A 23,191-nucleotide genomic window follows, 5' to 3' on the forward strand; every position below is an offset into this window, starting at 1 on the left:
GGTATGTAGTTGTCTTTTCTTGCTATGTTTTTGTCTTGTTTTGGTATGGTGTTAGAATAATGCTGGTCTTCTAGAATGAGTATGGAAGTATTTCGTCCTGTTCTGTTTTTTGGGTTTTTTTGGGAGAATTTGTGAACGATTCGTGTTAATTCTGCTTTAAATATTTGTTAAAGTTCACTAGTTAAATTGTCTAGTCTTTAAAAAAAATTTTTTTTATGTCTTTTATTTATTTTTGAGAGACAGTGTGAGCAGGGGAGGGTCAGAGAGAGAGGGAGACACAGAATCCGAAGCAGGCTCCAGGCTCTGAGCTAGCTGTCAGCACAGAGCCCGACAAGTGGCTCGAATCCACGAACCGTGAGATCATGACCTGAGCTGAAGCCGGCCGCTTAACCGACTGAGCCACCCAGGCACCCCTAAATTGTCTAGTCTTAAGAATTCTATGTTTTTTTTAAATTTCCATTTAATCTTTGTTTTATGTCTATTTGGATTTTTTATTTCTCCTTGAGTCCATTTTGGTTTTTCTAGGAATTTGTCTATTTTGTGTAGGTTTATCTAATTCTTGTCATAAAAGTGTTCATAGTATTCCTTTATAATCATGGTTGTTTCTTTCAGGTCATTAGTAATATCCCCCCTTTTTTCCTGATTTTAGTAATTTGAGTCATTTTTTTGGTCAATATTGTTAAGTTTGTCAGTTTTGCTGATCTTTACAAAGAAGGAACTTTGGTTTTGGTGATTTTTCTCTATCTCCTGTATTTCTATTATAATCTTTATTCCTTTTTTCTGCTTTTGTTGATTTAGTTTGCCATTGTTTTCCTAATTTCTTAAGATGGAAGGTTAGGTTATGGATTTGAAATTTTGTCTGCTAATATAGATATTTACAGCTGTAAGTTTCCCTGAAAGTACTGTGTTAGTTTCATTTCATTAGTTTTGGTAATTCATTCATACCTTTCTTGTCAAGCTCCCCCCCATCAGTTGATCATTGATCTGACTTCTGTCATTATCACTTAGTTTTCCTTATTCTGGAACTTCGTATAAGTCGAGTGGTACAGTATGTATTCTTTTGTATCTGGCTTTTTTGTTCAACATAATGTCTTTGAGATTCATCCGTGTTGTTGCATTATCAGTAGTTCTTTCCTTTGTGTTACTGAGAAGTGTTCCACACTTGATTTATCTAGTTTACTGAAATAAGCATTTGGATTTTCAGTGTTTAGCTATTATTAATAAACCTGCTATGAACATTCACATCTTTTTATGGATATGCGCTCATGTTTTGGGGTGGTAAATACCTAGAGAGTGAATTGGCTGGTTCGTATGAGAACTGTATACTTAACCTGGAAAGAAACTGCCGAATTATTTTCCTAAGTAGTTGTACTGTGTTACACACTCCCACTAGCCATGAATGTGGGTCATGCCACATTATCTCCAATACTTGGTATTTTTATTCTTTTAAATTTTGGGTCTGCAAGCCTTTCTTGATGATTCTCCTCACTAAACAGCCTTTTTAAAAGAATCTTTGATTTATTTCACATTGATTTTAATCTAGTCAGTCCACACTTTTACGTAGGGCCTAATAACTTGATGTATGGTTCTTCATATATAAGCTTATATAATTAACTGACCGTAGGGAATTTGATTAGATGTGGTTCTCCAACAGCGAAAAGATGTAAAGTAATAAGGTAACATGTTATCTCTGTATATATTTTTCTCTGATTCTTTATACCTGTGGCAGATGTCTATTTACTCTCTCGTTCTGGATTTCACATGTCTTTTAGTTCCAACCACATGTTTTGGAGCTGTTTATCAGCCCCAGTTCTGTCTTCCTAGAAGAGAGAATCTTAAAGGCTTGCTTCAGTGGGTGAGCATGCCTGGTACCATCTGCTGTGACCACAGGAGCGAGTTCACAGAGTACAAATATGGCTGCTAAGGACGGGCCTTTCCTTGGGACTAGAGGAGAATCTTACAGAGAAGGAATTGGGTAGACATCCCCAAAGGGTGGTGACTGCCCTTGCCTAATACTGTTCGTTGGGCTCTGCCTGCTACTATGTGAGCCTTGTGACAATTGCTGGGATCCGGCCTCCTTCATCCCCTCCACTGTTTTGTATATTTGGGCTTTCCAATTAGGACTATGGGTATATAATAGAATCATTTCAGAGTTGGAAGAGGCCTTAAAGGTCATCTAAGAAATACTATACACATAGCAGTTTATAGGTTCTGTATCATTTTTCTGTGCAGTACCTCGTTTGATTCTCAAAATAGCCAGTGCCACACAGCTAGTATTGGTTGAGCTGGGCCAGATCCTTTCAGTTAAGTTTTGTTTTTTATAGTTTATTGTCAAGTTGGTTTCCATAAAATACCCAGTGTTCATCTCCACACTTGCCCTCCTCCATGCCCATCACCCCCTTCCCCCTTCGTCCTTCAGTTAACTTTTTATGTGACTGTTATATTTGCTATAAATAAATGGGAATATGTACCAAGATCTCTTTAATAAGTTTGCTATCATCATCTGCTTTTTTTGGAAAACAATAGATCCCTGTTTATTATAAGATTGTTCATTTGAAAATATTGATCTTTATAAAATCAGATACTCAGTAAAGGCTTGATTATTAAATGGCATTGACTTGCCGTACTTGAAGCCAAGAGGTTTATTTTTAATTCTGAACCTTTGAAAGGGCAAATGTGCCTGGCTTTTCTTTGCAGCCTGTTAGTAGAATTAATGGAGGCTTCAGAAAAATGGTCTAATGCTTTCCTTGCTTTTTCCTGCTTTAAATTTTCATATAAGAAGGCTGGTGGTGACTATTTAAATTGTTGCTATTCTTTTACCAATGGCAAAGCAATTCACAGATAAAAGGTCCTACATAAATGCTAAGGAACATGTATATATTAATTTTCAGAAAATTCATGGACTATTTAAATATGTGCTCCAAATTTCTAAAGGAAATTTGCTGACTTAGTATTTGGGGGTCTCATTTTTAGTCTAAAATACTCATAGTAATTGCCATGATTCTCCTTAGTTGTAAGAGTGTTACGGTATTTTGTTTGAGAGTACGTATGACTTAAAACAAGTAGTTTGGCGGCTTCTTCCCCCCCCCCCCATTAAGTCCTAGAGGTCTCAGTGTTTCTTTTGAAAAGAATTCCTCCAAACATGTTGCTCCCCAATCTTTTTGAAGGGAGGAGTATATATAGATTGATCCCTTTATTTTTTATTTAAGAAAGTTTTTTTTTAATGTTTCTTATTTATTTTTGAGAGAGAGAGAGAGACAGTGCAAACAGGGGAGGGCCAAAGAGAGAGGGAGACATAGAATCTGAAGACAGGCTCCAGGCTCTGAGCTGTCAGCACAGAGCCCGATGTGGGGCTTGAATCCACAAACTGTGAGATCGTGACCTGAGCCGAAGTCGGATGCTTAACCGACTGAGCCACTCAGGCGTCCCGAAATTGATCGCTTTAAATGATATCTATGTTTGTTAGTAATGAGAGAGGTGGAGATATTGGGAACAAGGCTATTAGAAGTGGGCTCTGCCTGCTACTAAGGCAGTGTGGACTTGTTCTCTGCTTTTTCTTCTGCTACCCACGTGCTATTGACCTATACGTAGGCAAGAAAGTAGCTTTTCAAGATGTGATCATTGCATAAATGCCTACAAAATACTATTTTTGAAAATTGTTTTACAAAAGCTTGATTTGTCTGAAATTTCTGTTGTATGTTCATCAGGATGGAGAACAAGAACAGATCCCTGAGCTGCCAGACCCAAACTTAGAAATGGGCATTTTGCCCAGAGAGATCCGGAAGCTGGTAGAGAGGAGAAAACAAGTCAAACAACTAATGAAACAGCAAGATTTAAATCCAGACCTGGTTCTTCAGGTATATATTTTTACTGAGAGATATTTGAGTGACAGTCTCTGCTTTTAGAGTTTGATTATCTAGGAATCTTTTAAAGATGATGCTATGGGCAATTTCATGGGCTTATTTCAAATATGTGGGCAAGAAACAAACACTAGAATGCCTCAGAATGGAAGACAGATATATCTGCAAAGCCATATCTGGACCAAATCCTTCTCACTTCTGGGAGCTTTGGAGTCTGTATTTGCTTGCTTCCAGAAGGTCAGGGAATTGTGCATGTGGGTGGGTGTGCTGAATGTGTTAAGAGTTCTTTTTTTTTCAGGGACATGGAGGGTTTCTCATTGTCATTGGTGATCTAAAAAGTCATCTAATATAATGATTAAGCATCTGCAAATTTTGTTTGTCTTTTGTCCTTGTGTGGCCTGCAGTATGACATTCGACAGAAGGCTTTGAAGCTCACAGCAAACAGTATGTATGGCTGCCTGGGATTTTCCTACAGCAGATTTTATGCCAAACCACTGGCTGCTTTGGTGACGTACAAAGGAAGGGAGGTAAATGGTATAACATTCATATCTCTAAAGATGAGAGGTTTTTTTTTTTTAACCTATACATGTTACAGCGTGGGAGAACCCAGTTTGTCGCCTAAACAGCTTCAAATGCCCCTTTCTTAAGACAAATTCAAGACAGATAGGTTTGTAAGTAAGGACCGATTCATTCATCCATTGACAAGGTATTTATTGAGCGTCTACCCTGTACCAGACGTTGTTAAGGGAGAAGAGTGTTGAGCAAGACATAAAAGGTTCCCCTGCATCATGCAAGTCACATTCTACCTAGAGCGAGTGGGGTAGAGTGGCATGTGGTAGGGACTTGGGATGGGGAGACCGTAGTTTGGGAAAAGAGACTTGTAAATAAGTGAATAAACAAACATAAAAAATAAGAGGATATGGTAGAAACCATTGCTGTAGTGATAATTAAAACAGGGTGATGGGCTAGTTTAATGTTAAGATGGCTAGTTTAAATTAGAGAAGGCTTCTTTAGGAGGTAACAGGTATGAGAGCAAAGTGATATAAGGGTAAGGGAACAAGTTGTTTGCTAATGTATTCTGTTGGATTACAGGGGAAGGGGAAGAGATCAAGGAGAATGCCTCCATTTTTGCCTTATAGCTGGTTAGCTTATGGAGCCATTTACTAAGATGGAGAAATCTGCAAGAGGGAAACAAACCGCAAGGGAGCCTTAATAGTACAGAACAAGGAGGGTGGGAGATGGGCTAGATGGGTGATAGGGATTAAGGAGGACACTTGTGATGAGCGCTGGATGTTGTAGGTAAGTGATGAATCACTGAATTGTACTCTGCAAACCAATATTGCGCACTGTGTGTTAACTAAAATTTAACACACACACCATTACATACATATAAAAGGTAGAGAAATCTGGGAGAGACGGATTAAGAATACTGCTTTGGCTTTGAGATTTGTAATAGATCTCTAGGCATGTCAAGTAGGCAGCTGGATATAGAAGTCCGCAATTCCAGGAATAGATAAGGAGTGGAGTTAGGGATTGAGAGCTTCTGGCCTTTAGAAAGATACAAAACAGATTTGAGATACTGTCACTTTATGACAATATAAGCTTCACTAGCTTTAGCCCCACATGTGTGGGTTTTTCTTAATTTGTAAAAGAATAGTTATATTAAATATTAAATTCCATTTCACTCCAGTAAGCTATTTATTTCTGCTAGTAGATTTGAGACTACTCAGTCTTTTTTAAAAAATATTTTTTATTTTTCATTTTTTTTAAATTTATTTTTTAAATTTACGTCCAAGTTGGTCAGCATATGGTGCAACAATGATTCAGGAGTAGATTCCTTAATGCCCCTTACCCATTTAGTCCACCCCCCTCCCACCCTTCAGTAACCCTCTGTCTGTCCTCCATATTTAAGAGCGTCTACTTAGTCTTAAGGAGGTAGTTCGTGGTTATGAGAGGAATGCTCAGGGTTGGCAAAACTATGGCCCATGGGCTAAATGCAGGCTGCCGTCTAGTTTTGTAAGTAAAGTTTTATTGGAACACAGCCACACTTACTTGTTTATGTTTTGTTTGTGGCTGCTTTTGCATTACAGTAGTAATGAGTAGTCACTGTCAAGACTTGCATGGTCTGCAAAACCCAATATATTTGTGATCTGGCTCTTTTCAGAAAACATATTTCCTGACCCTTGCTTTAGCATCTAGACCAGCACTGTCCGGTCAATCTTGAGATTATGAAAATGTTCTCCATCTACAGTTTATAGTACAGTAGGCCACTAGCCCACGTGGCAAGTGAGTATTTGATATCAGGCTGGTGTCGACTTCTGAGGAACTGGATTTTGAGTTTTATTTAATTATAATTAAAATAAATTTATCTTTAATTATCCACATGTGGGTGGTGGCTCCTGTATTGGTCAGCAGAGATCTAGCTGGCATGAAACAAACGGATGTTCAGAGAGGCCCTTGTGTTGACAGCCCTATCTCACAGACTTGGCTCAGGGCACAGTGAGGAAGGACAAAACATGTATTAAATACCAGCAATGTATGAGGAACTTCCAGATGAATTATTTCTCTAAAACCCTACAAGAAGCCATTGGTATGGCTAAAAACATTCCCATTTTGCAGATGAGGAAGCTAAGACTCAGGGGCGAAGCATTAACAAGTGACTCTTTTGAATTGGAATCCATATTTTGCTGATTATAAGGCTTCTACTGCAGGAGTGTTGTCTACCCCACCTCCTGATGTCTTTCATGTCTGTGCTTCTGTTTATATTCCTCGAGGGTCGTCTTTTTTGATACTCATCTCAAGATACAGGCCCTTTTCACATGGGAAGATACAGGTATTTCAGGGGCTAGTTGAGTGAGGGAAGGACGTTTTCAGTTTCTTAGGCTAAGTTTACTTTAAAATTATTTAAATTTTATTTCTGTGTATATATCCAGTGGCTTCTGATAGAATACCGTCTTATTTTTGTATTAGGAAATGTACTCACTTTGCCCCAACTGGGTGATAATACATGGGTTGACTATTGAGATTGGATCAAGGTTACTCTTAAGTTTCTCACGAGAGGCAATAGTTGACAATTTACTCCCTTGGAGAGTGCCTCTTGCTGTTGGGAAATCCCTGTTGTTACATTTTCTGCATTGGCTCAGAAATCCGCAAGCTTAAAAGGGCACTGTTGATAATGATAAACCCCAAATTTGTCCAGCGATCTCCCCTACTCCCCTAATCCATTGTACTTTAAGGGCAATATTTTTGTTTAGCTTGATCTTGAATAGATTATTTAAACTCAGTTTTAATTTTGCTGTTGTATAAAATACAGCAGTAACAAATCTTAATAAACTATTAAAAAAACCCTCTGCTCTCTCCACTAAGAAACAAATCTGGAAATAATTGTATGTGATTTAAATTCTTGGTTTCTACTTTCCCCTTGTCTCTTTCCCCTTTGCTCCTTCCCACAAATAAAAAAATGTATATAACAACTACAGAAAGTCGGCCTTGAAAGTAATGTGAGGTTAATGAGAAATAATAATTACACATTTGCTCCCTGGAAATCTTATTCTAGAAGAAGATTCAAAGCCACCTACAGAAATTATTTCCTAAAATAAAACTGATTGTTAAAGTATTGGTGATAATTACTAGCACTGGTGGATGGAAATATTCTCTGTGGTAATCATTCTTGGGTTTACTAGCGTTTTCCATATAGGCCAAAGGCTATTAGGCCTTTGTGATTTCAGTTCAAACATTTCTTGATTATTAAAGAGGTAGTAGGGGTGAAGTGTAAAATGAGAGTCAGTTGGCTGAAATTTTGGAATACCTTTATGACTTATCACAGTTGTCTTTTTTGTAAGGAGATGGAGTGGACAAAATAATACAGTAACTTCAGATGTTAGAAGTTGTTTTTCAGGTCCTTGTAGGATAAATTAGATTAAGGTTCAAGTGGAAATGAATAAGGAAACCTGGTAGCATGTCATCGTAAAAGATTATAAAATTTTGCATTTGAATATGGGTTAATATACAGTCTGGGGAGACTGTAAGCCCCCCTCCCTTCTTGTTTTTAGCTCTATTTTGTGTGCGCTTAGTTTTGTTGGAATCATGCAGGTTTGGCTCTGGTGACCCAATAATTTCTGTAATCAGATGTATTATGGCTGCTAAAGTACTCAGGGTAATTATTAATTATACTTTTATTAACAGGTTTATAATAAAAATGCTAATAGTTGTGTCAAATGGACATCAGTATTGTCTTTGCCCAGGTGTGATCTTTCACACTTAAACTCTTCTATGATTTTTAATTGCTCAGTGGTAGAGGAATTAGTTAACGGTTAACGAATTGTATGAGGGACCTCATAGCGTGCGAGTTATTTAAAAATAATGAAGTCAGTGTTTTCAGAGAAGTAATGTGGAAACTTAGTTTATAGACACTCAAAAGTGAATCAGGATAAATATCACCTGTATTTGTGTTTGTTCTCAATGTATATGTAGAGAGACATAAAAAAAGATACTGGGCAAGTTGATAGCACCGGGTGGGCATAGATTTTAAACCAGTCAAGAAAGAGAATGGTTGTCAAGTGACTGGTGTGGTAATTGAAGTGATTGTTCACTAGATGGCGATAGATACCCTGAGATCATTAATCAATTAAGAGTTTTTATTCTTTGAACAATAGTGAAGGCCATTTAGTGACACAAATCTGTCTAAATTTCGACTTTGATTAATTTTGAAATTGTTGAAGGCTAACACTGTACCAAAGGATTGTAATAGTCTATATTGTGTTTAAAATAATGATTTTTTTGAATTCTAAGTTGTTATTGATAAGGACAATCGTTGCATGTATCATAGTTAGCAAATTCTTCTATCCCATGGCTAAATTCATACATGTGGCCATGAGTCTACAATACATGACTCAGTCACAGTATCTGGCTAATCCAAAGAGAATTGAAATGATTTTGATATGTAATTTTGCTTCTTGGGTTTTTTAAAAAAGGGATTTTAAACATTCTCTATGCTTATAAGCATATTCATTGTATAATCCCCAGTGTACTGGTAATATTTGTATTTATGGAATAATTAGTACTTGTTGATGTTGGTATTGTTTTATTTCTGCACTCTGTTATTTCTGTGCTCTTGATAAAAGGATTTCTGGTCTGGATATCTGGTTGCAATTTAAAGCGAACGTATGCTCTTATGTTTGGGTATAGAGCCCATGTGTTTTCAGTTTCTCATCCGGGAGGCTGACACGAGTTCTTGCCACCCAGCTGTAGTCGTCTAGCTTTCACTAGTGTTCAGAGCTGAAATTTGTGCGTTTAGAACATGTATCAGGATCATTTCATGAACACATTGCACTCAGGGCAAGCCTTCCTGAGAGCCTTTTGGTGGTGTGGTGGCGCCCGCCTGTCAGCAGCCCTTTGGAATGGCCTCCGGGCCACAGGGCTGTCGTGTCTATTGGTGTCCGTGGAGAAAGAGAATGAATGGAAAATCTCATAATGAACTGCTAAGGGAGACTCTTATCTTGATCTAGAAATAAGCAAAAATTTCACTTTTCCAGTCTTTTTTCTTAAAAAGTGTAGTTTTTTAAAAAATTAAAAGGAGTAAAATATTATGGAAACATTTGAAGACTGGTTCCTTCCTACCCTCTCTCATTCTTTTCTCTTCTTCAGAGGTAACTGCTTCCTAAGGGTTGGTTTTTATTCTTTTTGCCCATGGTTTTTTGCTTTTACAACAAACATTTATCTATGCAGGTGGTGCATTAAAAGGTTTCACCATTAAAAAAAATTTTTTTAATGTTTTTTATTTATTTTTGAGAGAGAGGGAGACACAGAATCTGGAGCAGGCTCCAGGCTCTGAGCTAGCTGTCAGCACAGAGTCCGATGTGGGGCTCGAACACATGAACCATGAGATCATGACCTGAACTGAAGCTGGACACTTAACTGACTGAGCCACCCAGGCGCCCCAGAAGGTTTTACCATTTATGTGTCATGCTATACATCATTTTTTTGCAGTTCCCCCAACCCCCCCCAAAAAAGTAGAGGGAAAAAAGTAGGGAAAAAACCCTAGTCTATATTCTACTTTTTAATTATATCCATATTGATGCATTTTTAGATTACATTTATTCATGTTACCTGTTGTATAATATTTCAGTGAATAAATATAGCTCAGTGTATTTTTTGTTCTCCCACTGCCCACGTTTTCAGGTTTAAAAACCTTTAGTTTTTTTCCCTTGATAAACAACACTGTGGTGCACTGTCTCACAGGCAAGAGTGTCTGTCCTGGATTACCAGGAGTGAAATCTGCCCAGCCATAAACAGTGTGTGACCTTTGATTGGTAACAACAGTCATTAATCACAGCGAGCTAATTCTTTCAAATAACTAAATTCATATCTGTGTCCAGGGGGAGGGGGATTATAAAACCTGGCTCGCTCAGTCACAGTATCTGAGGTTAATCTGAAGAGAACTGGAAATGATTTTGACATACAGTTTTGTCTCTTTCAATTTGTTGTTTCTTTTTCTATCGAGGGATTTTCAACTCCCTACAAACTTCTAAACGTGATCTTTAGTGTTCCACATCCTCGTCTGGACTTGTTATTTTCTGAACTTTTAGTTTTTGCCAGATGAGTGTGAAAGGGCATCTTGTTGTGATTGTAATTTGCATTTCCGTAAGTATTAGTGAAGGTGAGCATCTTTCCATTTGTTTTAACTCTTCGCTTTTCTATGAATTGCCTATGTGTATATATGACCTCTTTCTTTCTCTCTCTGTCTCTCTCTTTCTTTCTTTCTTTCTGTTTTTATTTGGTTTTGTTTTGTTTGTTTCTTTTTGTTCTTTGCTGTTTCTTAGGAATTCAAAGGCTAGTCCTTGTTTGGTTGTCTGTGTTGCAAATATCTAGTCTGTGGCTTGTCCTTTATTTGTGGTCTTTGAATGTGTACAAGTTTCTTTTTTTTATTTTAGTGCCAAATAATTTGATTTATTCCCCCCTGTATGTTTTTTTTTCTTAAGAAATCTTTTCTCGGGGCACCTGGGTGGCTCAGTCGGTTAAGCATTGGCTTCGGCTCAGGTCATGATCTCGGTTCGTGGGTTGAAGCCCCGTATCGGGCTCTGTGCTGACAGCTAGCTCAGAGCCTGGAGCCTGCTTCAGATTCTGTGTCTCTCTCTCTCTCTGACCCTCCCTGCTCACACTGTGTCTCTCTGTCTCTCAAAAATAAATAAAAACACATTAAAAAAAAGAAATCTTTTCTCTTCTGCAATGACATAGACATTCTCCCTTAATTTCTTTTCTTAGATCTTTAATCCTTCTGGAAATTTCTTTTAGAGATGCTTTAAGTTAGGGATTTCATTGTATTTGTCTGTTTGCTTCCTTATGGAGTTGTTGAATCTGTTCCTCTATTCCAGTGATCAACAAACTATGACCTATGGGCTAACTTTGATCCATTGCCTGTTTTTTGTAAATAAAATTTTAACGAGCCTCCATTTGTGTTAGGCTATAGTGGCAGAGTTGAGTCGTTACCACAGAAAGTAAATGACCCACAGGGCTTAAAATACATACATTCTGGTAAGAAAGTTTGTGCATCACTGGTCTCAGAGAGTCATGAATAATAGGTATGTCACCACCCTCCTTTCTAACATCCCCTGTCATAGTAGATGAAGAGAGAGGAAGTTGTATGAAAGAAAGGAAGGAAGGAAAATGATCTTTGGGACACATGAAAATGTAGAGTTTGAAGTTGTCTTTTGCTTAGATGGTCATATGAGAGCTTCAGTCAACCCAGGTAGAACTCAGGGGAGGTCTACGAGTCCTATGAGGTTGTATGCAACATTTTGTGTGTCTGCACCCGTGTATGTTTTGGGGTCGAGAGTACATCACATCAAAGAGTTCTCGGAGGGGAACCTGATGCCCAAAGGATGAAGAATTGTTGGTTCTCAACATTTCCTTTCTGCCTCCTTCTTCTGTAGGTTGAAGGGAAACTTTTGCCTTAAAAATGTATGCTTTTTTCGCCTAAGACATGGCAGTGTAAAGAATTGTCTTGCCAGACCAGACCAAACCTATGTAAACTGTGTGGGTGGTAGGAGGGGAGAGTTCTACTTCTGTCTCCAAAATTTTAATAGCCACTGTTAGTACTAGTTTAAAAAAAAAAAACCAGTGTATTTATTTAATATATTCATCACAAGGGCTCAACCAGAGAGTTAATTTAAAAAACAAAACAAAAATGACACCACAGTTTAAGATACAGAGTCCTAGGCAGAAACGAAAGAAAGGACAGACCATCTAAGGAGAAAATAAAAAGAGCACAAGGAGAGAGTTAGACAGTCAGGGTTCTTGGCAGGCGACTTGATTTGAGGTTTCTTGCAGATACTTCTTAAATGCTGTGGGGTTTTTCCAGAGCTCAGCGGCATGTGTGTTCAAAGGGCTATCCTAGCAGGCTCTGGATGGACAGCGGGATGGTCCTAACATCATATAGGGCAGACTACTTGTCCTTCAGGGTGTTCAGGCAGATGTTCCCCTGGGTGTTCACATTGGGGTGGTAGCAGGGCGTGAGGAACTTGACCATGGGTGCGTTGTAAGGGTAGCCACTGGGGGACTCCAGGGAGAGCTTATACCATATCCTCGTATACTGTGCTGGCTGCTTCATGGATGGTCCCCAGCCATTTGAAAAGGTTGTCTGATTCAGGGAAGACAGAATTTCCTTTGTCACCAGACATCATACGGGTCATCAGCTCCTGCTGTAGCCTCTTGCCCACGGGGCCCCGGGTGGCACCCCTGCTGGGCTGGGCTCAGCTTCTTTGATGCTGGCAGCGGCTGGGCCGGGGTTCTGGGAGGCCATGTGGGCGGCGTGGACAGGCAGACAGGAACTAGGAGAGCACAACTGCAACTGCCCCATGAATACTACTTTTAACTTCAGCTGACCTCCTAACATTTTTATTGTTTTAATATAAGAGAGTTCCTTTTAAGGCTGAGGGGAAGGTGTGACATGTTTTGGCAGAATATATTTTATGTTAAAAGGAAGCAATATCCTTTTTCAGTGATCACAGATTACTTACCACTTTTGAAGTTGTTTACATAATAAAATTCGAAATCAGAAACTTTTTATTGCCTTTTTTATTGTATTTCAGGGGTGCTTGGGTTCTAAAGTGTTGGCAGTTCTTCAAAACTGATAACACTATTCAGTGTTAGTAATTCACGCCTACTAATCAGAATCCATGGCCATTCAAATGAAATGAATTGAAATTCTTCATAGTACAAGTTAGTAGTTATTTTGGAGCCTAGGTTCTTTTCATATACCTTTAAATTCTGTAGAGATACCTATTTCTAGCCAAGTAAATGGCATCTTAACTACAGATCATTTATATTGATTAACATTTACTAATTAACATCAGCATTTGCTTGTTCATTTCTCTATACCCTTTCTGAAAGTCGATGACAGTAGTGATAGTAAATACAAGAATAAGAAGCACTAGGGGGCGCCAGCATGGCTCAGTCAGTTAAGTTGTCGTCTCAGTGTCATGAGATCGAGCCCTTTGTCATTTTTTGCACTGAGCATGGAGCCTGCTTAAGATTCTCTTTCCCTCTCCCGCTGCCCCTTTCCCCGGCTCTTGCTCGGTCTCTCCCTCCCTCCCTCCCTCCCTCCCTCTCTCTCTCTCTCTCTCCCTTCCCCCAAAATGAATAACTAAAAAAGGATAAGAAGCACTAATTTGGAAATACCCATGGAAGACTGGTCTAAATTATAATAACTTAGGCATTCAGTAATTTGAGAGAAAGACTGTACAGAAGATTTGAAGTATGTAGAATAATTCATGCTTTATTAACCCGGTGTTGCATTTATATAGATAAATAAGTGGGTTACATTTAGGCCTGGTTTGATTTCATATACTTGAAAACATTGTCATAATATTTCTTTCAAAATAGCCAACACTTGAGTTTTGTTTATTCCTTTTTTTTTTTTTTTTACGTTTATTTATTTTTGAGAGTGAGGGCGAGCTTGAGTGGAGCAGGAGCAGAGGGAGCAGGACAGTGGATCCGAAGCAGGCCCTGCACTCTCCTGCATGCAGAGCTGCACGCGGGGCCCATCTCCCGAGCCCTGAGGGCATGACTTGAGCCCAAGTTAGGAGTTGGCAGCTCAATCAACGGAGCCACCCCAGGCTCCCCTAGACTTTTTTTTTTTAATCTGAATATAGTCGACATCCAGTGTTTCGTTAGTTTCTGGTGTACAACTTAGTGATTCAACAAGTTAACGTGTATGCTCTGCTCACCACAGTTGTAGCTAGTCACCATCTGTCACCATACAGTAAGTCACGGGAATTACAGGTACAGCATAGGGAATACAGCCAGTGGTATGGCAATGGTGTTGTATGATGACAGATGGTAGCAAAACTTGAGACTTTTTTTTTTTTGCAAGACTTTAGACTTTTAAAAATAAATTGGGAATGCCCATATCCTTCTTTCTTCATAGTTGGAAACTAGCACCTCCGAGAGGCCTGAACACCCACCTGTATGTGCTCTTATGGTTTTGAACATTCGAAGGCTTGCGTAGGTTTTGGAGCATGCAAGGCAGTTCTGTGTCAGAGGTAGCTGGGAAGGAGGAGCTGAATGAGGTCCAGACCTGCCTGTGAACTGGGCTGGGATATGTGAGCATGAGAGGAGGAAGCTTCAACAAGGAGATAGCAATGGACTTGCTTTTTTATCCCATTTATATTTCCTGAGGTTGGGGATGGTGGCTTCAACTTTGTCTTTTTTAACGTTTTGTGTATGTATTGTGTGTATATATTCCGAGAGAGAGGGAGAGAAGTGCAGGCAGAGAGTGAGAGGGACAGAGGATCCAAAGTGGGCTCTTCGCCGACAGCAGAGAGCCCAGTATGGGGCTCGAACTCAGGAACCATGAGGTCATGACCTGAACTAAAGTCGGATGCTCCACCAACTGAGCCACCCACATGCTCCATGCCTCATCTTTGTCTTGTACGGGCTTTGGAGAACCCAAGGAAGAGCCTATATGTGCTGATCAACAAGGCTTTGTCAAGAACGAGCACCATGCACCCTCCTACACACACATTATACCACAGGTGCCCATAGCAGTAACAGGTGGCCCTGGGGCTGTATGGGCTGACCTCTCCCATCTTCCAGAACCTTCTCATTACTAACCTCAAAAGTGCTGGGATTTATTTTTTTAAGGAAGGTTGAATTTCCTTAGTCTCAATATAATTTGGTGCCTTTTAAAAACCCATACACTGGATGTTTTACTCTTTGATTTCAAAATGGGGCTACATAAATTAGTAAGAACACTTAAAACTATTCTTTTTATTGACAAAAGATTATAGTCTCACAATGTTCCTATATTCTCCAGTCTCCATTTCACTTCATTTTGTGAGGGATCACGTCTGTATGTTTCGATGCTTCACCTAGTGCCTAACCCTGTGCCCGCAAAGTGAATGTTAGTTGACTTTAGCTCTGGGATCATGCTGGCGGAGTAGTTGCTGCACTTACAGATGGGTGGATGTGGAGGAGATGCATTTTTAAAAATAGGATCTTGATATTTAAGCCTATTTTGAGTTTATAAGAATGGTTCGGATACTCAGAACAGGAAAAAGGATACTTGGTACATTTTTAATAGACACCATCCCTGTCTTCTCAAGTAAGAGTATTTTCACCTATTAAATTTTACCTGTTTAATTTCTAAGCCACTGGGGATGTGGCTAAGGATGAGGAGATAAATGCTATGAGACTGACATCGTGGGTTGTCATCGTGACATCTGCTGAGACAGAGTCTCATTACTCGTAACTTGACTCACATAAACGAGTCCTGGAAATCTCCTCCTCTCTTCCCTAACCCTCACCAGAAATAGTGACTTACTCTTAACCCAGACTCAGTCTTCTTTCTCCATATGTGAACATTTTACATAAACCTGCTTTGGTATATGTTTTTTTTTTTCACAAGTCATGTGTTATTTGACAGGTGTTCTAAAGCTTCTTGCTTTGGCACTGAACCAAGATGACAGAGCAGTACTGATTTCGAAAGTGCCTTTCCCTCGTTGTTAAGAGACGAAAAGAAAAGTGTGAAGTTATTAATTCCTGTTCACCAGTGGCCTAGACATTGGTGTAAGATTTAATTGTCTCATTCTCTAGTCACTCTGCATAGGTTGTCCTAGATAATACTACTCTTTTTTTTTAATGTTTTATTTTTGAGAGCAAGTGCCCATACTAATGGGTAGTGGCAGAGAGAGACAGAGAATCCCAAGCAAGCTCTTTGCTGACAGCAGAGAGCCTGATGCAGGGCTTAATCTCATGAGTCATGAGACCATGACCTGAGCTGAAGTCAAGCACTCAACCGAGTGAGCCATCCAGGTGCCCCTGGGTAATACTACACTTAAGGAAAGGGGGAAATATCATATAACTCCTTTTTTTATCCCACATCCTTTTTACCCCTCTTTTCACAAATTGCAGATATAGATGGATTGAAGAGAAAGGATCACTGCTAACAGAAATACTGATCTTTTTTGTGGCTCACCCTTTCCTCATCTGGCCAGATAATAGATTTATGGGTGACGAGGTCACACTTGGCAGTCTTGCAGCTTTCCCATTTCCCAGATGGATCAGCTGTCCCAGTGTTTGAACCTGATGGTGTACAAGATGTCACTACACTGTCGCCTTGTCTGAGCTGTACCGGGTATGTTTGTTGCTAATGGGAAGAATCTACTCTGAGCAGCCCGCACTGTCTGGCAGCCAGAGCGCACTGTTCACAATAGCGCAGTCAGACCCTTTACAGAAACATCCATCTCTAATTTAAAAACAAAACAAGCTGCTTGGGTTTATCAGGGCTCAGGCTTGGTAAACTAGGGAAGACTAACAGAATGAGTGCCTTCTGTTGGTCTTTCTTCATGTCAGTAGGCAGTGTGAGCCTGCGTCAATTTGCCATCTTGTAAATACTGTGTCAGATTATGGTGAGCAGAGTTGTGTGAGTTGTGGGAGTTGTAGAACGCAGGGAGAAGGACTCCCGTATGTGTCTGTGTTGAGAAGCTGTCTGTTTTGTGCCAGGGATTCCAGAAGCCTGTGGTCAGTGTTGTAAGGATCTCATACCTACTTTGAAATTTTGTGTGTGCCGGGGTCAGGTTGTACGCCTGTCCATGCTTCCTTTTTGTTACTAATTTTTTGGTTGAATTCGCTTATGTCCCTTTTAAACTTGAATGTATTAGAGTCTCAACATTTAAAATATGTTTTTAAAAATTCCCTTCCTCTTAGAGAGCAAAATGAAATAGAAAGTGACTGAAGTAAGCCTCTACTTGCATGGTGAAAGGAGCAAAAAAGCATAAATGATTTCCACAAATGGGTTATGTGTGGTGTTTGGAATCACTGATTCCTCTTTACACATTTGGGTTTAGCTTTCTATGACCTATTTTTATTGGCTTTATTGTTTCACATTGAACAAAAATTTGTGGCTAAATTTTGAGACTAGCAATGAGATTTTTTTTTTTTTGCCTTAGGGCTAGGAGTTGAGTGGCATGGGAATGGAGCAGAGGTAAGATTTTGGTCATAATTTGGAGTGTCAGACATTTGGCTGTATTTATTTTAGCCCCTGCCGACTTAACCACAGACGGTATTTTCAGCACTGTGCAGGAGGGCGGTGTGCCTTCTGCCGGCAGGGGCAGGGGGGCACTTGGGGAAAGGACTAAGCTCATAGGCTATTAATAATGTGCATTGTTCTTAAGGCCACATGTAATATTTCTGTGTGCCAGCCAACAGGGTAGGGTGTACGTTCTATTTAAGTTGGACTGCATGGCATTGTGTGATAGACAGCTGATCATTTTGTTACAGGGAAAATTCGTGTATTTCTTAATGGTGTCCTGATGGGGCAGGAAAAATAACTTGTTTGTGGAAGATTGGGTTAGAGTGGGTGAATATATTTAATTCAATTACTGATTCTTGCCTCATAGCCAGAAATTCCTCAAGTAATACTTGCTGAGTGTGTACAGTGGAGGGAAATGGAGACAAATGACATTGCTTTTGACCTGTGGGCTTGAGACGAAAGCCTTAGGTAATAATTCCAGTAAAATTAGAGCTAGAGCTTGGGAGGCCAAACTTGTGATTCCTTACTAGTAAAGAAGAGAAAAGGACTTCTTTGTAAGCAGAAGCCATGCAGAAAAGCTAGAGTATGCACTGGAGAAACTGTGGACCGGAAGCCAAGGGTGCGAGACCCAGCCCCCTGCTTGCTGGCTTTGTACAGCTTTGAGCAAGTCAGTTATTCTGAGCTTCTGTGTTTTCACTTGTCAGAGGGTGCCAGATGATGACTCCTGCTACATGCTACAGTTACAAAGCACCTTACCAATATACCATCGTTTCTCATAACAGCCCAGAGGAAGGTGCCAGGCCCCTACAGGTGTTGGGCCTGGTGCCGGTGTGGTGGGGACGCAGTGGTATATTTAAGTATTCAAGGACCTTGTCTTCATGGAGTTTTCAGTCTCGTTGATGAGAGCCATTAAGCAAACAGCCACATGAATATTCCTGCCATTCTAGTAGGAAATAAGTGCTAACAAAAGGGAGGGGAATGTCTGAGTGCTGGAGGTCCTCTATAGGGTCCAGGCGCCCAGACTGAAGAAGAATCTGAGGTTCCCTGAGCCTGTGGTACTGCAGCTAAGATCTAGAAAGTGTGTGCTGGTGTTAACCATGTAGGGATAAGCACTCCAGGGTGCAGAAGTGATGGAAGGCTGCTGTAGCTGGCGTGTAGAAAGTGATGGGGGGGTGATGTGAGGGGAGGTTGGAGGTGTGGCAGGAGTCCTACCTTGCAGGCCACGTTGAGCGAGCGGGAAGTGTCAGCAGGTCCCATGTGCAGATGGAGGGATTGGCTTCTATTTGCATTTTGAGAAGATCCTGGTGCTGAATGAGTTGGAGTGTTTGGAATATATGAGAGAAACGAATTAGTGGGCTCTTATTGAAATATTCCAAGGAAATGGTAGTGGTTGCTTGGTTGTTGTGATGGCTGACAGGGGAAAAGGAAACATCCAGACGTGACAGAGATGTGAAAGAAAAAAAAAAATCAGCAAAGCCAGGTGGTAGATAGCATGCAGGGCTTAGGATAGGGGAAGGCGTCCAGGACAACTCCGGTGAGCTCCTACTCCTCCTGCTCCTGCCCAGCTGACTTGTGCAGGCACATGGACGGGTTGTCTCTTCCCGAGGTGACGAGCACTGGAAGAGGACTGGCTTTGTGGGGCTGGGAGAGGGAAAGATGAGTGGTTTGATTTTGGACATGTTACTTTTGAGGTAGCAGGTTATAAATGTGGGAGCCATTGGTGTGTTGAGGTAAATTTAGCTGTAGCATGGATGAAATTACTTTGGAAGAGGGAAGAATAGAAAGAGAAGTGGGCATAGAGCACACTTTTCTGGGATTCCTAGCCTGATATGGCTTGGAGGAGGAGATGGATGGATTTAAAAAGTTGGGTGTAGCAAAGCCACCAGAGAAGGACAGAAGGAGGAACATGTGATGCCACGGAAGCCAGTGAAGAGCTTTTCAGAGGGTGGATGACTGTCACAAAGAGACTGACAGAAGTTTTGAAAATTGTCCATTGCATTTTGGGACGTGGAGGTGATCATGGACTCAGCTGGTGCCTTTTGAATGCAGTGATGGCAGGGAGCGGAATTGCTGCAGGTAGAGCATCCCCCGTTGATGGATGAGGGATTTGAGGCACAGAGAAGTAACTTGCGAAACAGCTAAACTAAGTTGCAGATCTAGAATCCAGGCCCAGGCCTGGGGGCCTTGTACTCCCTGCTCTTACCCTTGGTTTTGCCACCTGCAGCCCACTAGGGTCCCAGGTAAATCCCAGGCAAGTGCAACCCAACTCTGCTTCTCCCTGAGCTAGAGACCACTGACTGCTTACTTAACCTCCCTGAGCCCCTGCTTCCTCATTTTTAGCAATAGTAACTGGCCGATGAAGGAGGATTAAATGAGATAATTTTTGTTAGTGCCTTGATACATAAGAAGCATTAAGTAAATGTTGGCTAAAAACTTAACACCTTAAGTGGGCCTGCCTGGCCTCTCTTCACAGCCTTTCTTACCCCCTTGTACATTTTTCTCTTGCTTGAATGTTCAACAGTGTAGTCTAATAAGGCCAATTTGTAGGCTGTTGGCTAAGTTATTTTCTAATTTGTGTTTCAACTTTTTCATTTCTTCTATTTTTTGGGGGCCGTTGTCCACCTACATCACTAATTTCTTTTTTTTTTAATTTTTTTTTTTTTACTGCTTTTTACTTATTTTTTGAGAGAGACAGCACAAGCAGGGGAGGGTCAGAGATAGAGGGAGGTACAGAATCCGAAGCAGGCTCCAGGCTCTGAGCTAGATATCAGCACAGAGCCCGATGCCGGGCTTGAACCCACGAACTGCGAGATCATAACCTGGGCTGAAGTCAGACCCTGAAGCAACTGAGCCACTCAGGCACCCCCATCACTAATTTCTGTGCTGTCTTCCTCAAAACTCACTGTCCCTAACCTATTTGACCTGACTTTCCTCACTCTTTAACTTAGTGTTGTTAGTATACTTTTTACTCTTATGAGTTTGATAAGTTTGTTCATTCACTTGAATGAAATAGTTTGGGGCCCAGAATGTTTTTTTCCTATCCTCAAGCAATATCTAGTAGTAGCCCAAAGTGGCAAGCACCAAGTATTTTATGATATTTCTGAAATAGTTGTCCTCTTGTCTCAGTGCTTAGATCCAGTTATTCGTAAGTCCCGCCGGCCTTCCATTCAAAACCCTCAGCTCAGACCACTGCCTTCTCTGGCCTGGATCCCTGCAGCAGCCCCTCTTGTGTGTCTCCCTTCTCCTCTGGCCCCCTCTAATCCATTCCCCACATAGCAGCTTATCTCTTTTTTTAGTGTGATTGCAGCGTGTCGCGTCCATCGGCTTCCATCTTGGTTCACCTTGGCCTCCAAGGTCCTGTGTGGTTCGCCCCACTTCTCCAGTTGTCTTTTGTGCCGCTGACCTGCTGCCTTCCCCTTCCCCACTTTTGCTCACTCCCACGGGCCACCACTTTGAGTTCCACACACACACACACACACACACACACACACACACACTCAGTTCTACACACACATGCGGTTCTGTCCCTCCACAGGGTCCTTGTGCATCTGGGTCCCTCTGCCGGGAATGTTCCTGCTCAGGCTTGGTGCAGGCTTGCATGTTGGTCTCTCTTCAGGCCTCGGCTTATATTCCACATCATCGGTAAGGCCTGCTTGACTCTTCTACATAAATAGGCACATCCACCCCACCTCCAGCTTTCATTTTTAAATTAATTTTTCTTTTTTCCCTTTTTTTTTTATAGAGTAAAATAACATATTCATGTGGCCATTTCCCAGAACATGTTAAGATTTTTTGTTAAATAAAAGAAAGCCTTATGGGAAGTGTCCTCGTGTTCCCTTCCCTAGTCTCCTTCCCTCTCCAGAGGCAGCTACTATTGTGATGTTGATTTGTCTCTTTCCTTTTTGTACGCTTTTGTTACTCTTGAATGTGTCCATTTAATTTCTGCAAGTGATGCATCATATTTGACTTTGCAACTTGAGTTTTTTCTCTCACCATTACATTTTTGAACTCTGTGTTGATACATACAGATCTGATAATACATTTGAACTGCTGTATAGTATTCCATCATATGAATATTTAGCAGTTTAATTTTCCATTTTTCTAGTAGATGGTCTTTTAGGTTGTTGTTGGAATTTCACTATTATGGAAAGTAGACATGCCCATTCTTGTTTCTTTGTACATGTGTGAAAGTTTCCTCTGTCATGTTCTTTCCTTGCTCAGCACCACTTTGTTCCATTTTGGCACTCATCATTTTGTATTGATTGACTTGTTTTTATGTTTTTATTCATCTTTATTAGACCATGAACTCTCTTGGGGTAGGGAGTTGGTTTTACTCAGCCATATACACACAGCACCTAGCTCAGAGGTTGGCACCTAGTAGGCGCCAGGTTGATACTGTTGCATTTATTCTCCCTGCTTTCCATGTGTCTTGTATACTGAGTCCCTTTGGGTTTTGAACCTCAGCTTTCAGATTACGGAAGAAAGGTGAACACTGATGAAATGAATTGCTAAATCCTGTTGGCAGTGAGTGCAGGTGATGAGGCAAATCTGGCAAGGAGAGAACCTGAAGAGAAGCAAAGTTTGAAAACATGTTTGAAGTTTAAAGCCAGTTTGGATTAAATGCTTTTTGCAATTTGCAATTTGGAGATGAAGGATGATGTGGAGCCCTGCGGGCTGGTTTTGGTTAAAGGAGCTGGCGTGGTCACCTAGGGGCTCCTGCCACATCTGTAGCATTACTTATTACTACAGAATTGTGGAGGGCCAAGGAGGTTTTGGTATTTGTTTTCTAAAATCATTTTACTTCAAAATTAGAAAATGAACTGTCCATCTATTATTTATTTTCGGAGTGAGACTTGTGGTAGACACAGGAGAACATGGCCGTACCTAAAGAGACGCGAGAGGAAATCAGTTGATCTTTGAGGCACAGTTTTTTAAATCAGTTTTTAAAAACACTCTTTTTGGGGAACCTGGCTGGCTTAGTCAGTGTTGACCCTTGATCTAGCGGTTGAGGGTTCAAGCCCTACGTTGGCTATAGAGATTAATTAAAAATAAAATATGAACTTAAAAAAAACACTTACTTTTATTAGGTTCTCCTGAACCAGCCCTTGTATTCTGTGCTTAGTTTTTTTAAAACTCTTAAATTTTTGCTTATCATCACAGACTTCAGATTGAAGTATTTGATGCTCGCATCCTGAATTCACCTGCAGGGTGGGAAGGCCAGCTCATAGGAGCGAACAGATTTCCCTGCACCCCTCTGCGGTTCTTAAAATGGAGGTTGCGGCTGTGATTGCCCCTGGGCCCTGGTTTCCAGTACAGGGCATGTCGTTCCTTCCTCCAGGAGCCTGTGCAGACCATAAATTGAATCACTGTAAATGATTTTTGGAGATATTTAGCAGAGGGAAAAACTCCAGCTGTAGGTAAGTCCCATGCGGATGGCTCCTGATTTATTCTTCAGTGTAGAGTATGTTGGTTCCCCTCCGCTACTCATTACATTGTAGCACATGTTCCTGGCCCACAGGTGGGGTAACAGGTACTGCAGACTTCCAGAGAGAATGAGGATCTGCTCCCACTTTCCCCTCTGTATGTAAATAGTACATAATTAGACACACAGCTCAATTAGGAATAATAATAATAGTAATAGTTAAGGTGTATTAAATAGTTAATGCTTGCCAAACGGCATTCTAAGCACTTTATCCTAACAGCAAAACCCTACTATGACATATAAGCCAAATTACAGAAAAACAACCTTTTTCTACTTGTGTAAAATGTAACAGTCCTGTTACTGTGAGATTTATGAAAA

The 23,191-nt window shown here is 40.6% G+C and overlaps 1 protein-coding gene and 1 pseudogene across 2 annotated transcripts in view; one reads left to right on the forward strand and one right to left on the reverse strand.

Moving 5' to 3' along the window:
• Positions 1-23,191, forward strand: part of POLA1 (DNA polymerase alpha 1, catalytic subunit) — a 302,841-nt gene that overhangs the window by 53,361 nt on the left and 226,289 nt on the right. For both annotated transcript variants that reach the window (XM_029930723.1, XM_029930724.1), the window contains 2 exons: positions 3,708-3,857; positions 4,265-4,387. In XM_029930723.1, the coding sequence (XP_029786583.1) occupies positions 3,708-3,857; positions 4,265-4,387 (273 nt within the window). The remainder of the gene's footprint in view (positions 1-3,707; positions 3,858-4,264; positions 4,388-23,191) is intronic.
• Positions 12,147-12,660, reverse strand: LOC115284110 (annotated as a pseudogene).

This window comes from Suricata suricatta, chromosome X (assembly GCF_006229205.1).
Source record: "Suricata suricatta isolate VVHF042 chromosome X, meerkat_22Aug2017_6uvM2_HiC, whole genome shotgun sequence".
Lineage (NCBI taxonomy): Eukaryota > Metazoa > Chordata > Mammalia > Carnivora > Herpestidae > Suricata > Suricata suricatta.